This window comes from Cyphomyrmex costatus, unplaced genomic scaffold, assembly GCF_001594065.2.
Source record: "Cyphomyrmex costatus isolate MS0001 unplaced genomic scaffold, Ccosl1.0 scaffold413, whole genome shotgun sequence".
NCBI classification, from domain to species: Eukaryota; Metazoa; Arthropoda; class Insecta; order Hymenoptera; family Formicidae; genus Cyphomyrmex; species Cyphomyrmex costatus.
In genome coordinates this window covers 524377-549007 of record NW_017278351.1, presented here as the reverse complement: position 1 = coordinate 549007, position 24631 = coordinate 524377, and the positions used below count along the sequence as shown (strand labels likewise).

At 36.4% G+C, this 24631-nt stretch overlaps 4 protein-coding genes across 8 annotated transcripts; 1 reads left to right on the top strand and 3 right to left on the bottom strand.

Annotated features, from left to right (window-relative positions):
* Positions 1-1551: 1551 nt before the first annotated feature.
* Positions 1552-2433, bottom strand: LOC108777192 (uncharacterized). The gene has a single exon (XM_018544014.1). The coding sequence runs from the start codon at positions 2431-2433 to the stop codon at positions 1552-1554; it is 882 nt and encodes a 293-aa protein (XP_018399516.1).
* A 12692-nt stretch (positions 2434-15125) lies between these two features.
* LOC108777164 (putative uncharacterized protein DDB_G0282129) lies at positions 15126-20499 on the bottom strand. Of its 5 annotated transcripts, none has more exons than XM_018543977.1 (7): positions 20164-20499; positions 19941-20053; positions 17928-19778; positions 17634-17819; positions 17047-17231; positions 15547-15656; positions 15126-15468 (listed from the first exon to the last, which is right to left on the bottom strand). In XM_018543977.1, exons 1-7 carry the CDS (start codon positions 20219-20221, stop codon positions 15413-15415), a joined length of 2559 nt encoding a protein of 852 aa, XP_018399479.1. In that variant the 5' UTR covers positions 20222-20499; the 3' UTR covers positions 15126-15412. The 5 variants fall into 5 exon arrangements, 1 of the variants encoding a protein (XP_018399479.1); XR_001940816.1 differs by lacking the exon at positions 15126-15468 and adding an exon at positions 16759-16889 and having other exon boundaries at positions 15581-15656; positions 16979-17231; XR_001940817.1 differs by lacking the exon at positions 15126-15468 and adding an exon at positions 16759-16830 and having other exon boundaries at positions 15581-15656; positions 16979-17231.
* Positions 20500-20834: 335 nt separating this feature from the next.
* LOC108777184 (probable DNA primase large subunit) lies at positions 20835-23047 on the top strand. The gene is made up of 4 exons (XM_018544005.1): positions 20835-21519; positions 21707-21969; positions 22054-22619; positions 22746-23047. Exons 1-4 carry the CDS (start codon positions 21320-21322, stop codon positions 22986-22988), a joined length of 1272 nt encoding a protein of 423 aa, XP_018399507.1. The 5' UTR covers positions 20835-21319; the 3' UTR covers positions 22989-23047.
* A 95-nt stretch (positions 23048-23142) lies between these two features.
* LOC108777189 (magnesium-dependent phosphatase 1) lies at positions 23143-24052 on the bottom strand. Its single transcript, XM_018544010.1, has 4 exons — positions 23825-24052; positions 23695-23752; positions 23397-23618; positions 23143-23319 (listed from the first exon to the last, which is right to left on the bottom strand). Exons 1-4 carry the CDS (start codon positions 23859-23861, stop codon positions 23154-23156), a joined length of 483 nt encoding a protein of 160 aa, XP_018399512.1. The 5' UTR covers positions 23862-24052; the 3' UTR covers positions 23143-23153.
* Between the last annotated feature and the right edge of the window lie 579 nt (positions 24053-24631).

Genomic DNA, 24631 nt, shown 5'->3' with positions numbered 1-24631 from the left:
GCCCCCCCCCCCCCCCAGAAACCTCGCCGATTAAAGCTAGTACATGTGTTACGTATAAATAAATGCTTAATATATTATAAAAAGGAATATATAGCGTAGTATAAATTATCAACTAGCTTAACAATACTGCTTGCGCCAACAGTCGCTGGACGAATAGTTGCAATTCTACTCGATATATACGCTAGAATTCGCGCGAATTCGCTGTAACATATATTGTATACATATTAATTGTATTATACTTGCGAAGTTCGAAGAGAATATTAACGCTAGAATATATCAAAATCAAACATTGGAATGTCATTGTGAATGTTGTCGAAACATCCGGCCATTCCACGTTACAGACATCTTGTGCCTTTGGTTCAAGTCGTACGCCTCGGCGTATAAATAGCTCTTTCACGTTTGATGCCGCACGAGTGATAATATTAAATAGGTATAACAATGTAAATACTAATTTTCATAATCTTTTAATGAGATCAACTTGTTAAATTAACGATAGAAAAGAAAAGAAATGATCGCATTTTTACGCTGCAAATCCAAGTAGGCAAAGTGACTTTAATATACCATATATATGTGTAATATTAGTTTTTCCTGTAAAAATAATACATTACACCCGCATACAAAAATGGATGTACACGCTTAATCGTATAATAGAGTGATTTTTACACAAAAAACTAAATCACAAACATATATTAAAATTGTTATCTATATACTTGGACTCGCAGTGTCTGAAGAGCAAGAGTAATTTAGAATTGTTTAGAACTCGATGTTTAGAACAACTACTCGGGGATAAGAGGAGAACTTCCGCAGGACAAGTGAAAAATGCATAGAGAATTGTCGTAATATACGCTGTTGCTTATACACCTAATAGTAATAGATTTTTTTTTTCTTTTAAATAGAAACGATTACTTCCAACGAGTTATTTATCGAGTGGTTCTCCAGTATATATATATATATATATATCTATATAGAATGCGTTTTAATAGCAAAGTCGTTTCGCAGAGTTGTGCTTCTTTCTATACGATATAATCTCCACGGGTAGTGTTCTTGGTCCTTGAATTCGATTCTTCGATTTCCTACGTCCGTCCATCGAGCGTGTACGTGTGATTATGTGTGTATGATTATCGAAAGTTTTGTTTTTCAAATTCTCCTCTCGGAAGAAATACTCGGTACGACTTGCGTTTCGGTTCGATATAAATGTGAGAATTGTCGCGTTACGTCGCGTAAAAAAGTCGCTGCTTAATCCACGCGGAGGTTCCGTCGTTTTGAGTCTACCTTTTTTTGATTATCTCGCAGCGTTACGTCTTTTCGCTCTTTCTCGCTGACTTTTTTTTCTTTCCAGCGTTGCATCTCCTCGTACAAATGTCATTACTCGTTGTACGATTTGCCCATGTCGATGTGGGAAGATGTACGTTGAGGGTGAAGTCTCACTTCCAAGAACATTGCAGTCGGAAGACGCCGATATAATAGAATGGATAAAAAGTAATTTCCGCGCGGACGCGTTATAACGCTTGTCGTGTGTCGCACCTTTCTTCCTCTCTCGACGCTACCGCTTTAGATCTTGGAAACGTAAAGCGGCCGATGAACCTGCTGCGGGTTTCCATTCTGCTTCGAGTATCGCGCGTTCTGCAACAGCTCTCGGGTCTCGCTGGGCGAGCTCGGGCTGAGGCTGTTGGTGGTCGAGGTCTCGACACCGCTGATGATCTCCTCCTCGGTAATCTGCTCCAGGTAGAGTGCCGATTGGACCACCGACTGATTGTCGCCGTTGATCGTGATCTGCGGCGAGTACGCCGGTGGCGGGCTCCGTGGCGGCGAACCGCTACCGTTCACCTTGCCGTTGTCCTTGATCTCGAGACACGTGTCCGACGACACCTGCTTCATCTGTTTTGCCCGTCTAGCGTGGCGAGTGGTCAGCCCACCGGTCTCCACATCTCGTTCCAATCGGTGCCCTGATCGGGATCTGGTGAGCTGCCGTTGCACGTATTCCTCGAGATCGTCCTCCTCCCTCTTCGCAATCACGCGATTCAGAATAATCAGGAAGATGCCGACGAGGATCGCGAACAGGCCGACCGCGACCAGCTCGTTCCACCAGCCGCCAGACGCCTTGGTGCCCCAGTGAGCGAGGTCGCCCGGCAACAAGCCGCTCATCAGCAGAAAAGCACCCAGCACCAGGAACACCACGCCGATATGCAGCATCCCGATCGAAGTGACCACCTTCGTGTCCAGCATACCCTGGCCGGCCGCGCGCGTCCCGCCATGCGTGCCCTTGTGATGCTTGCCATGGTGGTCCAGCGATCCGGTCGAGGCCCTAGGCGATGTCAGGCCACTTTCACCCGATTGCGCGCTATAACGACGCTCGCGCGCGCGACGCTGCTCGTCCCGGCGCATTCGCTGACGCTTGATGGCCAGCGCCGAGTGCAATCCAACCGCGTGCATCCTGCAACACCGGAAAGACAACCCTTTGGCTCAGTCAGTCCCGCTAGTCAGTTTAATTCTTTCGACAAATTTCTACCGCCGCGAATCTGTTTCCGCATATATCGTCATCGCGAGATCGTTCCTTTTTATTTTCTGACGATTTGTTTTGTCATTGTAAAGCACATGCCATATCTCGGCCGACAATAATATATGTATTCGATCTCGCGATGTCGCGATCAATTGGAACGCCGGAAGGAAAGAAATGCCAAATCAGTCCGACCGTGAAATTACATTATTGTCAAGCACGCTAAGTGTCGATAAAGCGGTTAACATGCCTGCTCGCAAGCGAGCAATGTGGCTGAACGGTTGAATGAGCGCAATCGCGTACACATTATATGACAATTAATCAATCGGCTACTGGCAGCAAAACGGACTAAAAAAAAAAGAGACTCGCGCTGATGATTTTAAGATACTATCTCTATGCAATCTCATTTAGCTTTCGATCAGTTTCCCGTTTTGTTCTAGCAAACTCGTCTCAGCACTGACTAATTGGCGCTACCCTCTAAATTCATCTAAAGGCCTACAGGATCTATTTACAAGGCTTTACAGGATGCACTGCGATGGAATCGCGTGTGTCAAAGCAATCGACAGCGGTGGCGCGCGCATTCTCTCGGTCCTTACAAAAGGATCACCTCTCGTCGGCACGCGTCTCTCGGTTTATGGACCACCGACTGGCTATCTCTTCCTCGCTATTTTGCATATTGCTCCCATTATTTGATCGGAAAGAGCGCAAATCCATTTGTATGTATATATATATATATATTGTATGTTCGTCAATATAAATATTCAATAATACGCAGCTTGAATTGTAAATAGCTCGTTTCTGTCGTAACAGAACACTCGCGATTTTTGCTCTCTCACTCTTTCTCTACGTTTCCAATTATCGTTTTCTAGATTCTAGAAGATCGACGAGAGCTAAGAACTTTTCTGTTTTAACGAGCTATTTTAAAAAAAAAAGTTTCGTTGCCATCAGAGATGTGTGTGTGAATACAGAATTCATATGTGGAACAAACCATTCAAAAGAGAAAAGGCAATGTTTTTAGCTACTGTTATTTTTAGAACGAAGCGTAGTTCGATTGTTATTAGAGCTATTCGCGCAATCCATAAAGGCACTTCTGTTAATGAAGCGAACGAGACAACTTTGCAAATAACTAATAAAAATTCCTTTTATGCATGTCCTTTAAAAAAAAATATAGGTATATGTGATATACAAAGAGCGTTTCCTTTAAAAAGAATATTTCCTTTGTGTGTGTGACTATACACATACATACACGGTAAAAAATAAATATAAGATGGAACAGCACAAAATGGGGCTAAACCAACTCAATCTCAAAGTCAAATATGGCCAACTAAACTTGTTTGAGACTGTTTCAGGAGACATTTTAATGTTCTCTTAATATCTTTTCTGTACTAATTAAACATTGAATTTAGTTCTGTAAAATACTTATGAGGTTTACTCAATCATTATATTAGTATAGTAAACGAGCATAACTGCATCATCAACTGAAGAATTTTATGAATACCATAAAATAAATCTGCAGTAGAATAGAATGGTGTTAATGTCCGACTGAAGTATATACACATATATTCAACAAAGTAACGAGAACTTAAAATGTTGATAGTAGCAATTTCAAAGTAAATTTGATTTTGTCTTGAAATTATTTTTCATTTTTAATACATAGTTCTTATTTTTTTAATTATTCTTATGTAGAATTAATTTATAATTTTACATATAATTTATTAATTGCAATCGGGGATCAAAAGTGAGTATATATATATATGTAACACTGTTATTTTTATCGTTACTTTTTATAATACAATAACAATTTGATAATGAAGTTGTAATTTTTTATGAGAGTATAATAATAATGGAAGAAGTAATTTTTATTGGCAACAGAAAAAGTCACCATTACACGTTGTTTATTGAAAAAAGTAACCCATTACTTGTAACGAGTTAAAGTAAAGAGTAAAAATATAATGAGTCGACGCGTTACAAATAATAACTAGGTACTTTTTCTTCATCACGGTTCACGCGAATCAAACAAGATTCATAGTCTGGGAGATGATGATAATAATGCTAATGTCGGCGGTACTGTACTTTTCCAGCCTATAGTAACTCCAAAAGTATTCAATAAAAAAATATTTTATTATAGCGTTTTGAAAAACTCTCGAGGTAAGCTACAAAAATATGCAATGAAATATAGGGGTTCCATTTAAAAAAATCAAAATGACCTTGCCCTGACCTTGATAGCGCCACCCAAGATTAAACCAATGGTACCATTTTATGTCCCTTTCGAAGTCGTAAAACTTTTGCCTGAAACATTTTTCGATTTAACGCAGTGTTTCTGAGATATTTGAGTAAACTTTTAAAATGGTATATATATATATATATATACACACACTTTGTCTTACATAATAAAAATGTTTAATTAACTTAAATTGATGTTTAATTATATATTAAATTGCATTATAATCTATTTAATTTAATTTATTAAGTTTACTTGACTTGGAAACCAAGTCGTGTTTCTCCGAAATTGCTACTATCCATAACTTATTTATTAAGTTACTATTATTTTGCAAAGTAGTTCAATTAAGTATTAAAACCATTCTATTTTATTGCAAATTAATTTTTTTATATGAATAATTGAATCTTCTATGTAGATGCAGAATTGGTAATATTATTATTGGTAATATTACGCAGTTAAATCACCCTTATGGTAGTTGACATCTAATATAAGGTAAATACTAGTTAGTGGATATAACTTAATTCGTTTTAGACAAAATAATACAAAATTTTAAATATTAAGCTTTTAATGATGTATATGATTCTAAATGAATTTGTTGTTTATAAAAATTTAATAACGTGTTTATTTAAAGTTATAATATATCATTAAAAACTGTATATTTGAAATATTTTATCACTTTGTTCAACAATTGGTTGATACCCATCGACTACATTTACCTTAAATTATTACATCTCATTTCGTCAATTTTTTACTTTCGTCTAAATCTTTGAGTGCGAGTCTAAATCTTTTATTACGTCAAAGTTATTAATGTGACTTGATTTATATTTTTTTACTTGATTACAATTCACGTAACAAAAATTGCGTAATCCTAAAACTTAATTCTTTCTGCCCTGAGTTTTTTTCTATCATCTATATATGTGATTTAGTTGTCTTGTCCTCTTTGTGTCTTTTCAATTTACAAGTAAAAGTATATAAGAGCAGAAAGTCAAACGTTTCTCACGGGAATCAAAAGTGAAAAACGGAGAAGTCTACGAAATATGTGTACGTAATCGGTATTCAGATGGTGAATAATTTTTATGTCTTCCTGAACAAAACTAAAGTTTAAACTGAAAGGTACGTACTCCGATTCGAATGTACTTCGAGTTCAATACTTGGAGCTGCATTTCGCTCGCGCGTTAAAGAAAATTTCTGGTTAAATCTATTAAAATTCTATTTAAGATAACCGGATAATTCTGATTAATTTAATCAGAATATCTTCTGATTTATCCATTTTCAATCAAACATTTTCCATTATAAATACAGTTATAATGATGTCTTTCTGATATTACATGACGTCTGTATTCTACATGAGTTCTTTTTTCTTTTCTCCAAACTTTTTTACGCGTAAAAATGCGCATATAATCGAAAGTTATCACGAAATGCTTACATCTATATCGTATACGTATATTAATTACGTATAAAAAATAAAATAGTTAATTTTATTTAAAAAAAAACTCAAGGTGTAAAGAACTAAATTTCACAGAGTTGCGCAGTAAACTTGAATCAAGTCAAAAAGAATAACAATTAAGTCACATGAATAACTTTAACGTAATACTAAAAAATTTAGTCAAAATAAAAAATCGACCGATCTGAATTGTAATTAAATATATTGACACACATTAGACATTCATCCGATTACGAAAAGGATGATTTGAATTGAAAACTATACTAATAATTCTACATCTACATAGAAGATCAAATAATCAATCGTATGGAAAAGCAGTACACTGAACTAATTATTTAGTTCAATGATGAAGTAATATAGTGATAAGCATATTTACAAAGTTGATTAAACCATTATTGGTAGTAAATGAATTTAAATGTAATGTAAAAGAGTAACAGGAGCTCAATAAATTATTGATAGTACTTCACTTCGATTTAGAGCGTGGGAGCGTTTTGCAGAGCTATTAGCAGATTACGCGTAAAAGAGATACGACCAATTCGATATTTACCTGTGCAAAACAAGGATGATTAAGCCATTTTCATACACTTCTTACCACATTATAACGACAATCATTTTTTTCAGGGCGACTACTAATTAATCGATATATGATAGAAATTTATTATGATTGATTAAGTTATTTTACACAATAACGAGATAAAATAAATTTAATAAGTTGTTCTATTAAATAAATTGTTAAATTTTCTTCACTCGAGGATAAAATTGAGTTTATTCCGAAATTGTTGCTATCAACCATTACTTGAGTTTCTGTTTGTAGAATGGTTCACTCAAATATTGTATTAAAATCAACCTGTATTCTCTACTGCAGATTCATTTCATTATATACGTTCGTGTACTACCAATAATAATTTAGTTATAACTTTATAAATATTTTGCAGAATTAATTATAGTAATTAGTTTAATCGATTAATTTTTAAATCTTGAGAGTCCGATAATTTGTTTCATTATTTAAATTCAATGTTTATTAAATGCAGGGAAAATATTAAAGGAGCGTTAAAATATTTCTTGACGCAACTCGATAGTTACGTGTAGTCGGCCGTATTTAGCTCCGAGATTGAGTTGGTTTAATTAATCATTTTTTACTGTGTGTGTGCGTGCTTTATTTATACGCGTAATGAAACACGTTCCTCGTAAAAGGGCATGTCGTGCAGTAAGTAATCGGATACTCTCTTTGTCGCGACGATGCAATGCTCCACCATATATACCTTTTGGTACGATATCCGCGACTTGCAAGGATACAGAGAATGGGAAGAAGGAGTCGCTAGGATAAAAGCGAATTTTCTCATTGTACAGCCTCGCGTTATTTCGCGTCGCTTTTCACGAGACAGTCACTCACTGTCGGCAAAATACGAATCTCTGCGTCTTCTTTCTTCCGCGTCGACCGCATGGGAATCCGCCGCACGTGCGTTAATTTAAACGCGGTGTGTCTGTGTTATTAAAAACGCCACCAAGGATCGATATCAATGACCCGGAGCAAGGATCGGTCCGCGGGAAACAACTCGCGTGTCCCCTCAGTATCTCGAGAAAAATCTCAAGGCTAACTCCACAGATGCTCCTTCGTTTTACGATCACAATGCGCGGCGCCGCGAAAGCGTTTCCTGCTCCACGATCAATAAAACCATCCCCCATACCCCTTGCAGAACGCAAACGCGAAGTACACACGAGGACACGAGATAGTGGCGGTGTTGTACTGTGTACCCTGTATGTATGAGCCACGCATGTGTGTTGCGACAAAGCCCACGCCACGAAAAACACGTACCTATACACACCTCACACCTACTAACTACATTTTCCGGAAAAAGGGTGAAAATTATAAGGCGAAGCTAATTTCCCGCGACCCTCCTCACGTCTCCCTCGCGACAAATCGACTGATTCCTCTTTCTCTCTCTTTTTTTTTTTTTTTTTTTTTTTTTTTCTATAAAGCACGTAAAAGCACAAAACAGAAACGCAACCTTCGGAAAAGAGCGGACCCTCAGAATGCGGAAAGAAAGAAAAACGGAAATGGAGAGGAAAAAGGAGAAAGGGGAAGTGCAAGGGGAAAAGTATATTTGTCATTCTCCAAGGGAGGCGGACTCTGTAAACGAAATAACGAGAGAGTCGCGCAAAGTGCTAGCAGATATATATCGACGTAGAGTTGAGAGAAAAGTAAACGGGTGGACTGGCTGACGCGCCAGTCCGCGAGTAGCGAATTATAAACGCCCTGCTCGAAGTTACGAAAAGTTTCGCAGAGGCGAGATATACTCCCGTGTTAAGTGTCTGGATTCGCAAATCAACGCGAATGAAACCGTAATATTACGTTAATAGGGAGACGACACTTTTCCGATCCCTCGAGACCTTCACCCCTGAGCGTATACCGTCCGCAGAAACACTTCGTGACGTGCATGACTAACACTCCCCAGTGTTCTAATTACGCACTTTCGCGTCGCATTCACCGCATAGGTATATCCGCATTAACATCCATCTTGTTCAAAAGATTTAGTATTTCATCATTTCGCCTCTCCCGTTGCAATCTCCCGCAACCCTCCTCGAAAGGAAATATAAAAAGAAAGAAAACGAGGGAAAGAGAGCGAGTGTGTATGTGAGATGAGAGAGAGAGAGAGAGAGAGAGAGAGAGAGAGAGAGAGAGAGATAAATAGATAATATTGTATACATTATTATTTATCAAGTGTCGTACCTTTCGAGCGCTAAGATATACAGATTTACAACGTAATAGTTCCTTACAGAAGCAAAAAATGAACACAATATGAAATCTATATGAAATGAAGATAAAATAAAGAGAGAAATAATTTAACACAAAGCAAAGAGGTACATGATATCGCAAATTTAATTGACGAGTATTACTTAATAATGCCGATGCTAATAAAACATTTTTACAACACCGTAAAGAATTTAAAGGTATGTAATATGTATAGATAACTGTCCACGCAGCTCAAGTCCGTTGCATTACACGTCTCGATATAAACGGTCTACAGGCTTATCATTTCGCGAAATTATCGCAACACCCATTTTCGCATCCCGTTATTCGCGTCTGGCAGACCGCCAAACGCGAAGCTTGGTTCTCGCAGTGAAATATGTCGACGCCGAATTTATAATGCAAACATGTGCACGCGAGACGTGTGGCAGTGACAGCGATCGACACGCGGCACGATTACTCTTTCTCGTTTTGTTTCGTTCACATCCACAAGACGCGCAATGGTAATTCATGAGCCAGCGGATCTTGCCAAAATGGATTACGCTTTCCGCGAATGTGACACAGTCGATTTTCGAACATGACGTAAGTTCGCAACAAGATGTATGTCCGGTGCTCGGGTTGCCACTTTCCTACCGGAGATCGATTGCCTATCAAACTTGTATCTGGTAGAGCATTCTTAAAAAAAAAAAAAAAAAAAGAAAGTCATCAAGATTTTTATTTTTTTCCTTACAATACAGGGTGTCCGATAAGTTTTGGCAAAGCACTCCTACGTTGATAGAGCGAACTGAATAAAAAGTCTTACTCCGCGCCGTTTTGCAATTTCTGCCATTTTTATTTTAATTACTCAATGAGCCAAATGTCTAAAATCGACGTGTAAAACAACTTTAGGATTTCTTTGAGATTTCTTTAAAAAACATTTTTAAGATATTTTATAAAGAATTCTGAAAGATATTTTAAAGTTGCCTTATGCGTCGATTTTATCCGCTTATTCAGCGATCTTTAGAAATTAATATCTCATTAACTATACCTATCGCGAAACTTGCTCGATGATAGAAGATTTTTCGACTCAGTTTAGTTCGCTCTGTCTACATACAAATGTTTTATCAAAACTTATGGGACACTCTGTATACAATTGTGATAGGCAATCGATTTCCGGCGAGATAATAGTGGAATCTACGGCAGAGAGAAAGATAACAACCATGGTTACCAGGTCTCCAGTTTTCAATCGAAGACTCCAATTTTTAGAATCAAACTCCAATTCTGCGGCTGACGGGAAAAATCTCCGGTTTTTCGTTCGCGTGGGGCATTCACTAATTTTACTATCTAGCGACCTGTGGAATATTAAGTTATGTGAAAAGTACAATATAATAATATGATAAAAGAATATTTGTTTTAATAATAAGATAGTCTGTGATTACTTTATGTTTGCACTTTATGTTGTAATGATATAAGAAAATACGTGTATCTGTAATTGTGTTCGCACTATGTTGGTTTAATAATAAAAAGAAAATGTGCAACAATGATCGTAATGTACGAATGAATTCCTGTGCATTTTGTTTGTAAAGTAATTTTTTTGAAAAGCAATTGACCGGCCTCCGGTTGAAATAGCAAATTTCCAGTATACACAGGGCGACATTATGGACTATATGGACTATATGGAGTATTCCATACATTGAATTTTACACATGATACGTATATTTAGTCGGGGTCCAGGCTTCTACCACGATCGAACAAGCTATATCTTCCAACTTACCTACCTATTACACACTGAACGCGATAAACGACCGGGTGACATCCAATAAAAGCTCTACGTTCACTTGAAGGATGGAGTGCAATTTTTACAAGACACGAGATTATCCTAATCAGGAATCTTGATACCTGAATACACAAGATTCGCGTACTTTTAACGATTCCTACATCAACTTGTTCGAATGAAAGATTCTCTTGTTTAAGACATTTGAAAAAATTATCTTCGATAGATAATAAAACAAAACCGTTTAAAGTTTAAATCGTATTGCGATGTCGTATATTCATCGCGAAATTGTCGATAATTTAAATATTTGAGAAGTTCATTAATGATTTTATTTAAACAAAAATCAGCGTAGCTACTTTACGGTATAAATAAAAGGTATATATGAGGAAGTATATTATTTATCCCTCTTTCCTCCCTCTCAACCTAGCCTCAGGAACTCCATACGCATTGAAAAATTTTACTTCACCGCTCCTAAACACACGGGCTTTCGAGCCCCAGCTGAACAGCGCTCGGGACCTGGCAACCATGGTAACAATCCTGATCCGGCATATTGCATTATTGGCTGCGCTCCAAATTTACAGCTAGCGCTCAAATTCTACAGTTTACGTTACATGCACCATACAGATTTTCAGTACAGCAGCAGTCTGCAGTTTTGGAGCACAGCCATTGTGTCACGATCCCGCGAGTCAGTATCATAACAGTCAGTTTTGGAACATTCAACACGAACAGCGCCTATTTCGCAGTCATCGACCGATTCGTGTTTACATCTCTACAATGAAGGCGCTGGAGCGTCTCGTGTGCTCATTGGACAACGGAGAGCTTTCAACCCGTTTATAGGGGTTATTTTTCTTAGCCGTTGAAAAACGGATTGCCTAGAAGACCGAACTCTTTTTCTCTAATACGAAATAAATGTCCGCGGTCGAGATTTTTGCGGCAAGGATTTGAATATACGATTATAAATATGTACGTCTGTCGACAATCAATGGCTGCGTTCAGCAGAGGGAACAGCTTTTTAGAATTGTTGTAAAATTCTTTTATTTGATCGCTGTATACATGTAGAATTTAAATCCAGTAAGGTCAATCATATCGACTGTTTTCAAGACACAGAAAAAGCTTTACTATTGTTGCAAGGATTCTTTAACATGATTGGGGTTCTTACTCTTAATTCTTCATTGGATCTAAATGTCCCAGGTAGCGCACGATATTCCAAGGATAATTTTGAGGATATTCTGAAAAAAGTATAAGATATATATACTCAGGATGTTCCTATACACGTCCATTCGTTTCTTGCTTGAGAGCGATATTCGAAATATCCTCAAAATATCCTCAGAATATCATGTATATTATATCTAGGACATCTACAAGATCCAATTGAGAGAAAGCAATGATATTAATGAACATCTTACGACAGCTATATTGCCGCCAAGCTATTTTTCCCGCTGAATGCTGAACGCACTCAATTATTAATTATAATCCGATGGCGTCGCATCGATCGGTTTTCCAAACGATCCCGCCTCGCGTTGCACGTATAAAGTCGGTCGTCAGATTATTCCTGCACAAGTAACCTGTTGCCAGACGCGACACATCTACGTGCAAATAACACACCGGGCGAAAACGGTACGTGGCCAGGCCGTCCGCGCGCGATCGATGATAAACTTATGCGAGCTGCTGCTGCTGTTGCTGTTTCTCAGCCGACTCGGCGGAGCGGGAGCGCTAAATGACGATGTTGACACGATTGAAGATCTGGACGGGGGAGCAAATTTGCGTGATTCTCCTCGGATGATGAACGAACGTTTGATGGAAACTAGGAGTAGATCTCGTCGCGGAAAGGAGTTGTTGCGCTCTGCTGACGAAAACAAGGAACGCCATACGGAGACTTAAAATACCGCGGCTACAGAAGGGTACCGAACTGTCCATTCGCGATCTACGTTCGTCTTTCGGAAATGGAATTTCGCGATGGATGCGACGCGAAAGCTTGGGTCGCTATATGTACATACAATTCGGACCGCGAGTCTCCTATGCGTTTTCGAACGAAGACCGCATATACCAGAGTGTACCCTCATTTCGCGGCGCGAATATTAACGTAGAGATACTCGATTTAAAGTATACACTTTCTCCGCGTCTAGTCGCTCGCGAAGAAAAGACGAGTCTCCCCTCGCGTGCGCGTCGTATGCGCTGCTCTGCGTGTTTCGAACACGGAGCCGACGGATGAAAATAAATAAAGGGGGAAAAAAAAAAAGACTTCAGCAAGAAGCTAATTGCGCGGACCATAACAAAAGTCTCCTCTTGCGAGCCGAGCGAAAGCAGTGTGTATATAGTTGTGCGAATAACAAATTACCTGCAGACTGTCGGTGAACCTCAGCTCTCTCTTCCGCGAAGAAAACGGGCGAGTCCGTCCGCACGCCGATAACACCTCACGCCATGAACTTCCCTCCCGATGACGAAGCGCGCCTCCCTCTCGATTTAGAAAATTGCCACCGATCGCTGCGGACTACCCGCCGCTCCTCTTCTCTCTTCCTTTCCTCGCGAAAAGACCTCGCGGAAATTGTTACATCCTCTAATGGAAAATCGCGCTCTTCCCTTAACGTCGCCAAATCGACGGCGGCGGCGATCGCAGCAGCTACCCTCTCGTTTCTCCCTTCCTCAAGATGTAAATTTTTCACGCGCGTACCCGTCTTTCTGCCGCGAAAGACCGTGGACGAGTAAAGGCTGATGGTAAAGGCCACCTCTATGTTGTGCTAAATACGAACGTGCGCGAAACTGGAGGACACGCCTCTGCGAGGTATGGCGCAGACTCAGTTTCCGCACTCTGCAGGACGGCGAGTTTGTCGGAAGCCAACGGAAGCTGGCCAGGGGCCTTTGACTCCGGCGAAAACTATACTCGATATACGCAAGTCAAGTCATCCGGCAGCGACGGTTCAGCATGTCACTGTATTGTAAAGCAACATCACGGATATTCGTAACGAAGAAAAACTTATGCGGGGTCTACAATTGAAGTCGTAGCGATCGTAGAGTCTTAAGTCGTAGAAAATTGACCAATCACAGTCGAATATGAGGAGAATATTCGATTATGATTGGTCAATTTACTACGACTTAACACCCTACGATCGCTACGACCTACGACTTCTATCGTAGACCCCATATAAGCCTTTTGCCCGGATCTACAATAGAGTTTTAAGCCTTAAGCCATAAGGCATGGACGAATCATAGTCGATTATTCTCCTCGAATTCGACTGTAATTGATTAATTTCTTACAGCTTAGGGCTTAAAACACGTATTGTAGATCCGGGGTCTACAATAAGCCATTACCTAAGTTTTAAGTATTAAGTCATAAGAAATTGACCACTCACACTCGATTATTCTTCTCACATTCGATTGTGATTGGTAAATTTTTTATGATTTAACATTGAAAATTTAAGTAATGACTTATTGTAGAAGGCCCATTATCGTAGACCCCATACAGTTCTGAACGATCGATCGTAAGATCTCTTCTAGCCTGTTCTACAATAGTCGTAAGAGATTGGCCAATCATGGTTAAATATGAAAAAAATATTCGACTATAATTGCTTAATTTCTTATGGCTTACGGTTTGCGATCCTATTGTAGAACAAGCTTTAAAGGGATATTGGAATCGCTTGCGTATTATCAATAAAGCTAGTGTTTTTGATGTTTTTGTTCCTGTCTAATTTCTTTGTAGTAGTTTTACAGAATAAAAATTCCTTTTTCACAATTAAACTATACATGCTAATGTATTCGCCATTGATGTATCTCCAAAACTAGAAAAAATTTAAAAAAATTAAATTTCTCTACCCATTTTTACCTTCATCATTGATCGCCATATCGAAGTAAAATGGATAAAGAAAGTCTGTAATTTCTTTTTTCTAATTTTAGATGCGAAATACATCATCGACGATTAACATACATATTTTAATCGTGGAAAAGGAATTTTTATTCCGTAAAACAGCTACGAAGAAACTGGACAGGAACCCCTTAAAATTACAACAATAAACCGATGTAGCCAGAAATATGTGCCGACCGCATGTCTCATACGATGCAACGATTCGAACAGATGATGTACAGACGGCAGCTTTCCAATATCATTAAAGACTTCCTAATCACAGTACAGTGTCCGACCATAGCAAGAAATCTGACATTTTTTTTTTCAAAATTGTAAGAGTGAGAAAAAATGTTTCATTTTATTCTACGAAAAAGAAAAAAATGTTTTATTTCGTTTTGCGTGAAACGGAGAAGGTATATTCGAAAATATCTTGCTTTAACTACAAAACGAATTTGATGAAAAAATATCGGACCAATCATAGATCGCTATCTGATAACCAGACTAATCAAAGTTTCTAATCATTACAGTACACAATTTAAAAAGAAAGCGTTCTTTATTATAGAGAAAATTATTCTAGTAATTAATCGACAATAAAATCAATTTATTGCTTATATATTTCGTTCCTATATAATAAATCTCCGTTTTAGCTTCAATAAATTGAAAATAGGAAGCGATATATGTTGGATATACACGTATCACAGATAAGTATCATGTCTCAGTCAAGATATGTAACGGTATAATATAAAATAAATTTGTCAGAAAATCCAGGCACTAGTACGCTTCTTCTTGAAGGCAGGAGTAGCTAATACGAAGCGTTCCAGATAACATAATTATCGTACTCCGCGTGCGTATTTTGTTTTTTAATAGTAAAATTGTGGGTCGTTCAATCAACGTCGTAAGGCACTCCATCTCATCGCCACGGCTTCCGTACGGCTCCCGTGCTCGTGCTTCTCCTGATACCTTGATCTGCAATTCAAGACTACATTCTAGTACATTCATTACGAAAAATTAAGCGTACGACAAAAGCGGATGTAAAAAGCTTACGCAATGTATTCGGTGACATAAGTTTGTCTCTTATATCTGAAGTCCACGTTTGACATCTGGACCTAACTAGATTCCTTTTAACGGCCAACGGTCGCTGGTACTTGGCCATTCTAAACAACAATATAATCTTAATAGTAAGTGCAAAATTGACCGATAAGTGGAGATCACAGATAAGCGAAAAAGTAAAGATTTTATTCGAACAAAGCGGATCTTGGTGTCTAATAATATTTTGCATTCATAGTCTTAATAGTTATATTAATAGTTATACAAGACGGACGGAATTCTACAATATGTAAAGCAGCGTCTACAATAAGATTTTAAAAGCGTAAAACTTAAGCTTTAAACTTTAAGCCGTAAAAAATTAACCAGTCATAGCTGATTGTTTTTTTACATATTCGACGGTGAATGATAAATTTTTTACAACTTAAAGCTTAAAGCTTAAGTTGTACCTCTTAAGATCTCATTGTAGATGCTGCTTAACAATGAGAAAAGGAATATTTGTTTATGCGTTTTAAATTTTCCACTTTTCGTGATATTTTGAACATTTTAATAGCTGATTATCATTTGACTTATTTTACCAACTTTTTTTTATATACTTATTATTTTTATACTCATTACTTTTCTTCACGACGCATTTTATTTATTTGCTCCCCCCTCCCAATTTTGATTTTTTGTTCTCTATTCAACCTAGTAAGTGAAAGTGTTTTTCAATTAATTTACATATATATACAAAGTAAAAGATATTTTGTATTCATTAGATATCCAACCGATTCTTGTTAAAATTTTTTATTTTTAACACATCTGAATGCTAATTTAACGTATAATGTAATTGTGTTAAATGAACATATATTGTGTTAAATTGATATTCAATATCTCTTTAATAGTATTAGTATTAAAATAACATAATTTATGAGTAAATAGGCAAATAATATAAAACTTGTATATTGTATTTAAAAACGTAAATTCTAAGATAAATGAATAAAATGTATTAATTTAACATATAAATGTTAATTTTACTGAAAAATATGTTTTCATAATTTACATATAAATTGTGTTAGATTTGTTGTATATTAATTTTTTACATAAAATTTGTGTTACACTTCTCAATAATATATTCATTTTATGTTAAATTAACATATAGATTTAGGTTGACCGTTTTATGTATTATATATAATATGTATTAAATTTAATACAAATGTTCTTACTGTGTACCTATTTTATAAAATTTTTGTGTCGTTTTTAGGTTGTTGTGCTAGTCCAGAGATCACTCAAGCGACTGAGATACTGTAATCAAATTATAAGATCCAAGATCAATCGTGTCATGTACCCTGGAGAATATGAGACTATTTTTACCTTTTAACACTGAAGATGATTCGAAATTGAGTTCAAACATATGTATCTTAAATAAGTGTTGGTAATTTATTTTACGCACCGAGATCCGCATCTGACTCTTATCAGCCCTCATATCGAATTTTTTTTTAAAGGAAACTACGTTATTACGTGGACTCGAATTCCTTCAGATTCTTTCTGGCTAAAGTCTTCTGAGTGGCAAACGAATACGATCGAACCGAAGTCGGACGTTCCGTTCTAAACTCCTTAATTTCGCGATCATGCGCGATTATCTCCATTCTCTTCGTCGGGGACTGGGCGAATAATTCTACTATATTCATGGAAGCTGCGTCGCACTTGAAAACAATGAAAACATTAAATCGTTAAATTACAATATTACGTGCTGCCGACTAAAAGTCTGTAAATATAAACGATGAAATAACCCAGATAGACAAACATGTTAAGTACGTAACATGCTATATTAATAGCACTGTTATCGATATATTGAAATAAGTAGCATATTGCTGCAATTCTTACAGCATCAAATATACTGAAAACATTCATGTCATGTAAGGTAATATCTAAATAATCAGTATATTGCTACCTTTTTACATTAGAATAATTCTTTTACGCCAGAAACATTCATATAACATAAAAATATTTTCAATTATTTCCAATTTTCAAATTTTATCATTATGCACACAATATGTAAAATTTGTCTATCTAAAAATTTTATAAGCAAAAAAACGAGTAATTACCTGTAACTGAAGACGATGAAGAAATTCCACTTCTGCTAAGTTTAAGGGCGCATCAACGTGTAACTTAAGCATACATTGCAAAGCTTCCTTATATATCTTTTTCAATGTAATAACGCGTTCGGTACGCATTAATCTGCGCACTAAGTAACCACGTGTGTAAGCATTGATGATATTCACCGCCTGTACCTATATGGTAATATATATATATATATATATATATATATATAATTTTACTATCTTTTTTTAACATTGGAAATATTAGGATATAACATTAAAATTGCAATTTGTACTCACATGTTTATCGAAATATACTGTGATGTTTAGCCATGGTACATGTGTAGTATTACTATCTAAGGGAAATAATTGTCGACTCACATTGGAATTCTTACATACAAGATCACGCGACTTGCAATGGTTATTATCATCATTATTACCATTATTGTTGTTATTATTATTATTGTTGTTACTATTATTATTATATGTGGTATCATATAAACTCACTTTTCTCGTAAAGTCAAAATCGAGAGTCGCAGAAGAATTGTCTACAATAAAGGATTGTTTTTTAAGCAGGTGCAAATTTTTCGAGGAAAGGTAATCCAACGGACATGCAATCATTTGATTCGCTGATGATAATTTAATATTATCATGTGTTTCAGCATGTAAATTACTGGGAGAGTTTATGTTCATTTGTTGCCTTGCTTCATGATTAGTTGATCTTACTTCGTCGCTCAACGATTGATTTAATGCATTTGTTTGTTGTGATATATCGGAGGAACAATTTTCTAATTCTGCTAAAAAGAGTATTTGTTGTTTCTTGAATTTCGCTTGTAGTAGCAATTGTTCCTTTCGCTGACGATCCATCAACTCCAGCATCTGCTTCCTGTGCATTTCTTCGATCTCTTTGTAAACTGACAGGAGTTTAACTGGTGTGGAAGACTTTATTTTAATGGATGAATTATGATATTCTGTAGTATTCTTCTTTTCATTATGCTGTTTCTCATCTACATAAGACTGAATTTTAGGACTACTATCTCCTGCATACTCGCTGCTCAACAAATTTAATACACTAGTGTCACTATTTTTCTCTGAATTTTCTAAAGAACTTTGCTTCTTAAAATCTATATTAGGTCTATGATTATGTTTAGTTGGTATGGCATCAGATCTATATGCATCTTCCTCAGTGATTACCATTTTAGTACAACTAGCAGATTTATCTGCTTGATGTGATTCTGTTAAATCATCAGATTCTCTACACTGAGAAGTTGATTGTTTTGGTGTACATTCTAATTTGCTTAAATCTTCAATATGTTCTACCATAAACTGCTTACTTTTCCATTCTTCCTTAGGCTGAGAAGATAACTGTTTCGGTATACATTCTAATTTGCTTAAATCTTCAATGTGTTCTACCATAAACTGTTTATTTTCCCACTCTGCCTTAGGTTGCACTATATTCCATTGTTTTCGTTGTGATGCATTAGTGGTAGGTGTAGGGATATACTCGTCAGTTAATTTTGTATGCATGTGAGCAAGCAATATAGGGCTGGGTGTATCTAATATGTAAGAACTTTGACGTGATAACTTAGGTGGATTTTCAGGAGTCTCCTTGGAAATCCCTACAGAAGAAGAAGTATCTTCTTCATCATTACTTAATGTTATTGGAACTACGTTCAATGTTCTAGGAACCTCCGGTTTCCAATTTTCTACCAACGTTACATCTTTGTTTGGTGATGCCATCTGTGTTATATCGACCCTATTTTGATCATTTACAGCAGCTGTAAGTTTCAAATTGTTAGCAATATCGTTTGTTAAGTAAACTTGGGATTGTAAATGCTGTTCATCAGAAATAGAGGACTTGATATCATGATTATCTCTGGTTTCTTCTTCAACTTGCAGCATTGGTTCGATAATAGTCATTTTGGAATATGAGTCTGTATTATTGGTATCACTTGCAATATCACGAGTGGATATATCACTGTCTGAACTGTATCTTATATTCATTGACTTATCTATTGGTTCTAGTATGACAGCTTGCATGCATTTATCTTGAATGGTGTGTTTAACAAGTCGTCTGTCCCTCAAGTTTTCCTCCACTTTGATTGCCATTGATTTGTAATGTCTCATTTCTTCTTTGATGGTATCAGTTATCTGAAAATAGTACGATATATTAATAAGTATCAGTTATTTTTATTTGTAATGACATATTAATATGATATATACATATAATGATATAACAATACGATATATTAATAAGTAAAATGCTTAACAACTGTCGAGGTTACGAAACTGCGTGAGTTAACGAATATTCACCATCGGTGGAAGAAGGGGTATCCCGTTTATTTTCATACAAGAGGTATAAAATTGTTTCTGCATGTTTTCGGTGCGATCTTGAAAATAAACTTTGCCGTAACCTACTAATGTTCCTGGAAGAAAATAATTTAATCGTCGCTAATTCTCACTCTACTTCTATACAATTGCTAACTTTTCAAATTTTCACGCGAAACTTTGTTGTCTGATAGTACGTTGAACGTACTTTCACCAGAGAGAAGCCTGAGAGCGGCCATCTTCTTCTTTGTATTCTTATTGGCCATGTAGCCGCTCCAACGGCAATCGTCAAGGCCAGTAACAAAAGTCGTAATGTGTAAACGAAACAAAGTCGTAATATGTAAACGAAGAATGATGCAATGCCCGCGAAAAATGGCGAAGCCCGAACGAACACAGGGCGCCTGCGATTGCAACGTCGTCACGCCACTCTAACGCGCGTCCGGACGGACGAACGGGCCGAACCAAACGCGGACACACATCAGTAAGGAAATTCGAGGCACGGTCAAAGTCGGCAACACTTTCTCAAAAATATACAAAAAACGAACACCCGAACCGAAACGCGTCCGCACCGGTCGGGTGGTTCAACGAAACTTGAGAGCGGCCATGCCCAGGATTTAGCTGTTACTTTATTTTGAAGCGCCACAAAACGTGGACATTGAACTATGTAGCTAATGTCTACGATCGTGTCGGTAATGTCTACGAATTTTTGGTTCGAGTCTTCGCCAGGCTTCTCTCTGTTAGCACAGACGCGCATCACATTTTTATTTTACACTATGATTTTATCGACAGTTTCGCCACGCAGAATGGATATCTAGTTCCCATATAACAAAAATGAACGCTAGTATATCGATTGATTGTCTGTCTTTTTTGTCTGTCTAACGGACCGATAATCGATGGACATAGGGAAGATTCGAAGTTCGTTCGAACCACAAATCCACACAAATCGTCCATTGTCCATTTTCGAGTTCCGAAAATTACGTATTTAACTGCTTGATAACTTCTCATTTTGTAAAAATTTACGAGGAACAGAATCAATTATCGTGGGTGTACATTTTTGTACATAACAAAACTTTCAGTTGTCTAGGCTGCGGCCCACTTGCTTCTTCCAATTGCTCTGAACACTACGCTTTAAAGTTTAAACGCTATGGTTGGGTTGATCCATTATTGTCCCGAATGCTTACATACAGTTGCTACGTAAACGCTCCAGCCAACCCACGCCACCCCCCGAGATGAGACAACCGGAGTAAAAACGATGACGTATTGATGATGTATCAGAGTTGCTGGAAGCATTTCGAATCGTCAAATGGACCAGTGCTATAAATGCTCTGTAGCGTTTGAAGCGCTAAGTGAACCGCAGCCCTAATATGATTGATGTAGACATAGATATGTTTTATATTATACCACCAAATGGCGAGATACCGCTTTATATCTTGGAAGATAGTATTTTGACTAGATTAGATTATTTGAGGCTCTTAAGTGAAGGATCTACTAATGAATTTGATGGGAAATCTGAGTATTTATTAGAAAATTCTACCTATGATAAAATTGGACATTTTGTATTACGGTAAGTATATGTTAGAATATTATATAATTATTTTTTATTTAATAATTAAATATAATTTATACATTTCAAGAATGAGTAATATATAATTTAAAAAATTTCAAGTACCTAAAATAAAGGAATTAAACACAGACAGAATTAGAAAAATCTGAATTTCCAATTAACTAACAATTGTTGTTTTTTATTTCAGATTATTAGCTTCTACATCGTCGGATTTGTGTATTTATTGGATTGACAAGGAATCATTATTATTTATACATAGATTAGATAGTCTATCACCTAGACGATTACATAAATTATTAAAGCAAATTATATGGAAATTACAAATATTTAAAGATAAGAAAAATGCAATTGACACAACTCTGATTGATTTATGCAAATTTTATTTGCAACCCTTAGTTTTTAAACATCTGATATCAAACTGTCACAATTGCAATAATTTTCGATTTGAAAGTACGAATGTAGAAAATTACTTGTATATAAGAAAGATTTCCAAACAAACTATGATATAATAATATTTCTTATTTTATATTGCAGTGAGATTTGAAATAGTACCAGACTTGGTGAAAGAAAGAGAACTAGTCTTTAATAATGGAAATATTGTCACATACTGTTCAAATTGGAAAAGAGTACTTCAATCATTATTTAGTAATTATATAATTACTGAAATGAATATCATGAAGAGGCAGTCGCAACATATTATAAAACATGATCTTAGATTCCACATTTTAAATCAGAAAATTCAATCCTATCTCTTCAACAAAAATATTGCTCATGGAAAAGTAACTATTGATAACATAGAGGCAGAAACACAGAAATTTCCATTATGTATGCAACATTTGCATTCTCTATTAAGAAGAAGACATCGTCTCAGTCACTATGCGCGTTTATACTACAGCCTTTTTCTAAAAGAAATAGGAATGACTCTAGAAGACGCAATTGTATTTTGGAAGCAAGAATATTCTAAACCACACACTTGTACTTCAGTATGTTCACACAATTGGCAATCCAATGAAAAAAAATTCATATATAGCATCAGACACATGTATGGTTTAGAAGGATCGCGAAGAACTTACAAGACACCTGACTGCAATCTCATTTGTGTAAGTAAATCAAAATTTCACACATGCACACAAAAATTCTTTTTCTAATCTATATATATGTATGTATATATATATACATAAAGTTTATAATTAGAATTTACTTTTTCAAATATTGAATTATTGTAGGTTGGTATTAGTGGAGCAACATATGAGGGTGGTTGTCCTTTCAAGGATTTTGATAAGAGTACACTCAGAAATCTTTTACATGCTTCGTTAACTAAGGATGAAATTGAAAAATTTATAAATAACGTATCTGCTAAAGATCCAGAAGTTCTTTGCACTGCATTTCTGAAACTCGTACGCAAAGATGATATTAACGATGTTATTATCAAGAGTCCAATACAATACTATCAAAGAATGATTGGTTAATATCAATTCCAACTTCGTAACGAAAAATTTATACAATTAATTTATTCTTGGCCTTTATTCATGCCAGTATTTTTTGTTATTCAATTCAAGATCTCACCAACAAATATTTCGTAAATATTGCAAAACAGTCATAAAGATAAATAAATTATATTAATATTTACACAATTATTTATTACTAAATGATTGCAGAGCATCTTCTACAATACGATGACTTATACCACCTCTAACTAATACAGCATGTACTCCAAGTTTACCAACTTCTATGATATTTCTATCCTCATCGTCAAAAAATATCATATCTTTATAATCAGTATGAGAACTCTTTTGAATGCTGAAAGCAATGCAATTAAATTATAACTTTAAACTACTGTACAACCTGATTCTTTATAAGTATTGTACAAGACTTACTTAGAAAAATGTACGACTTTGCTACCGGGAAATATTTCAATATATTTGAAATACTTCTTCCAATCATAGAGACCTATTAATTGTTTAGCTCCCTTTATTTCTGATGTACGTGACGCTATACCGAGTTCATATCCTTCTTCTGATAATTGTTTCAATACATCAGAAACGTCAGAATAGTAATTTACATTACGACCAAGTGCATCTACTACTTTATTTTGTGCTCTAAAATTTTTCTTCTTTAAGTTAGACAAACATTCTTAAAATACTACATTATCTTATCAATTTTTAATGCACGCACCCTTTCTTAAATGGTGGATCTACATGAGTGTCTACCCAAAACGGCCATAAGGTATAATCTGAAAAAAATTTAATATCCTTTCCATTTCTCCAGAAATCACATTCTTAATAACGATTTTGTCTAGGTATACCTAAATCAAAAACGATAACTTTCGGTTTTTTCTCCATTTGTTTCCTAACTGAATTTTGGTTATGATCAATATAACAAAACACTGTCACTAATATACGTAATTATTACTTCTTTTTTATAGAGAGATAAATAAAGTTACAAATCTCTCACACATGGTGAACATAACCTAACCTAACTTAACTTTAGACCCGTGCGTCGTTTTATTTTATATCGGCGACGGCGTACGGCGAAAATTTCAAAATTGGCGATGACGGAATCGGCGGACGATAATTTATCGGCGGCTACGGCGCGTAGAATCAGAGCAGAGAGAAACCTGAGAGCGGCCATGGAGGCCTTTTTCTCGTAATGCTTCAACTCCTCGTACACTAGCGGCACCAAAGTCCATTTTCGAGCTGCGGGAACTACGACCACGTTCATTTTCGTGACCCGCGGTCTCGCCGATAAAATCGTATCGTCGAAAGTGGACGTGGTTCGGGTCCGTGTTAAATCAGATAAAAAATATTAGCTCAGTATGAGTGAGCGCAACAGCACGATACGTCCGTTCTTTTCTCATACGGCAACCTTTGACGCATCGAGAGAGAGCGAGAAAGCGAGACGCTACGTCACGAAGTCACGATCGTCCCGTCCTTCTCGCTCGGTCGCTTGTTTCGAGCGACTAAAAATGTTTTCTCAGCGATCTCCGCCGCTCGGCGCGTATATATACCGAGTGGGGCAATAACTTTGTCTACCTTAAATATCTCCGCTATTTTCAGAGATATGAAAATATTGTCATTACAAAAGTGGTAGGGCATCAAGAGAACTATGACAT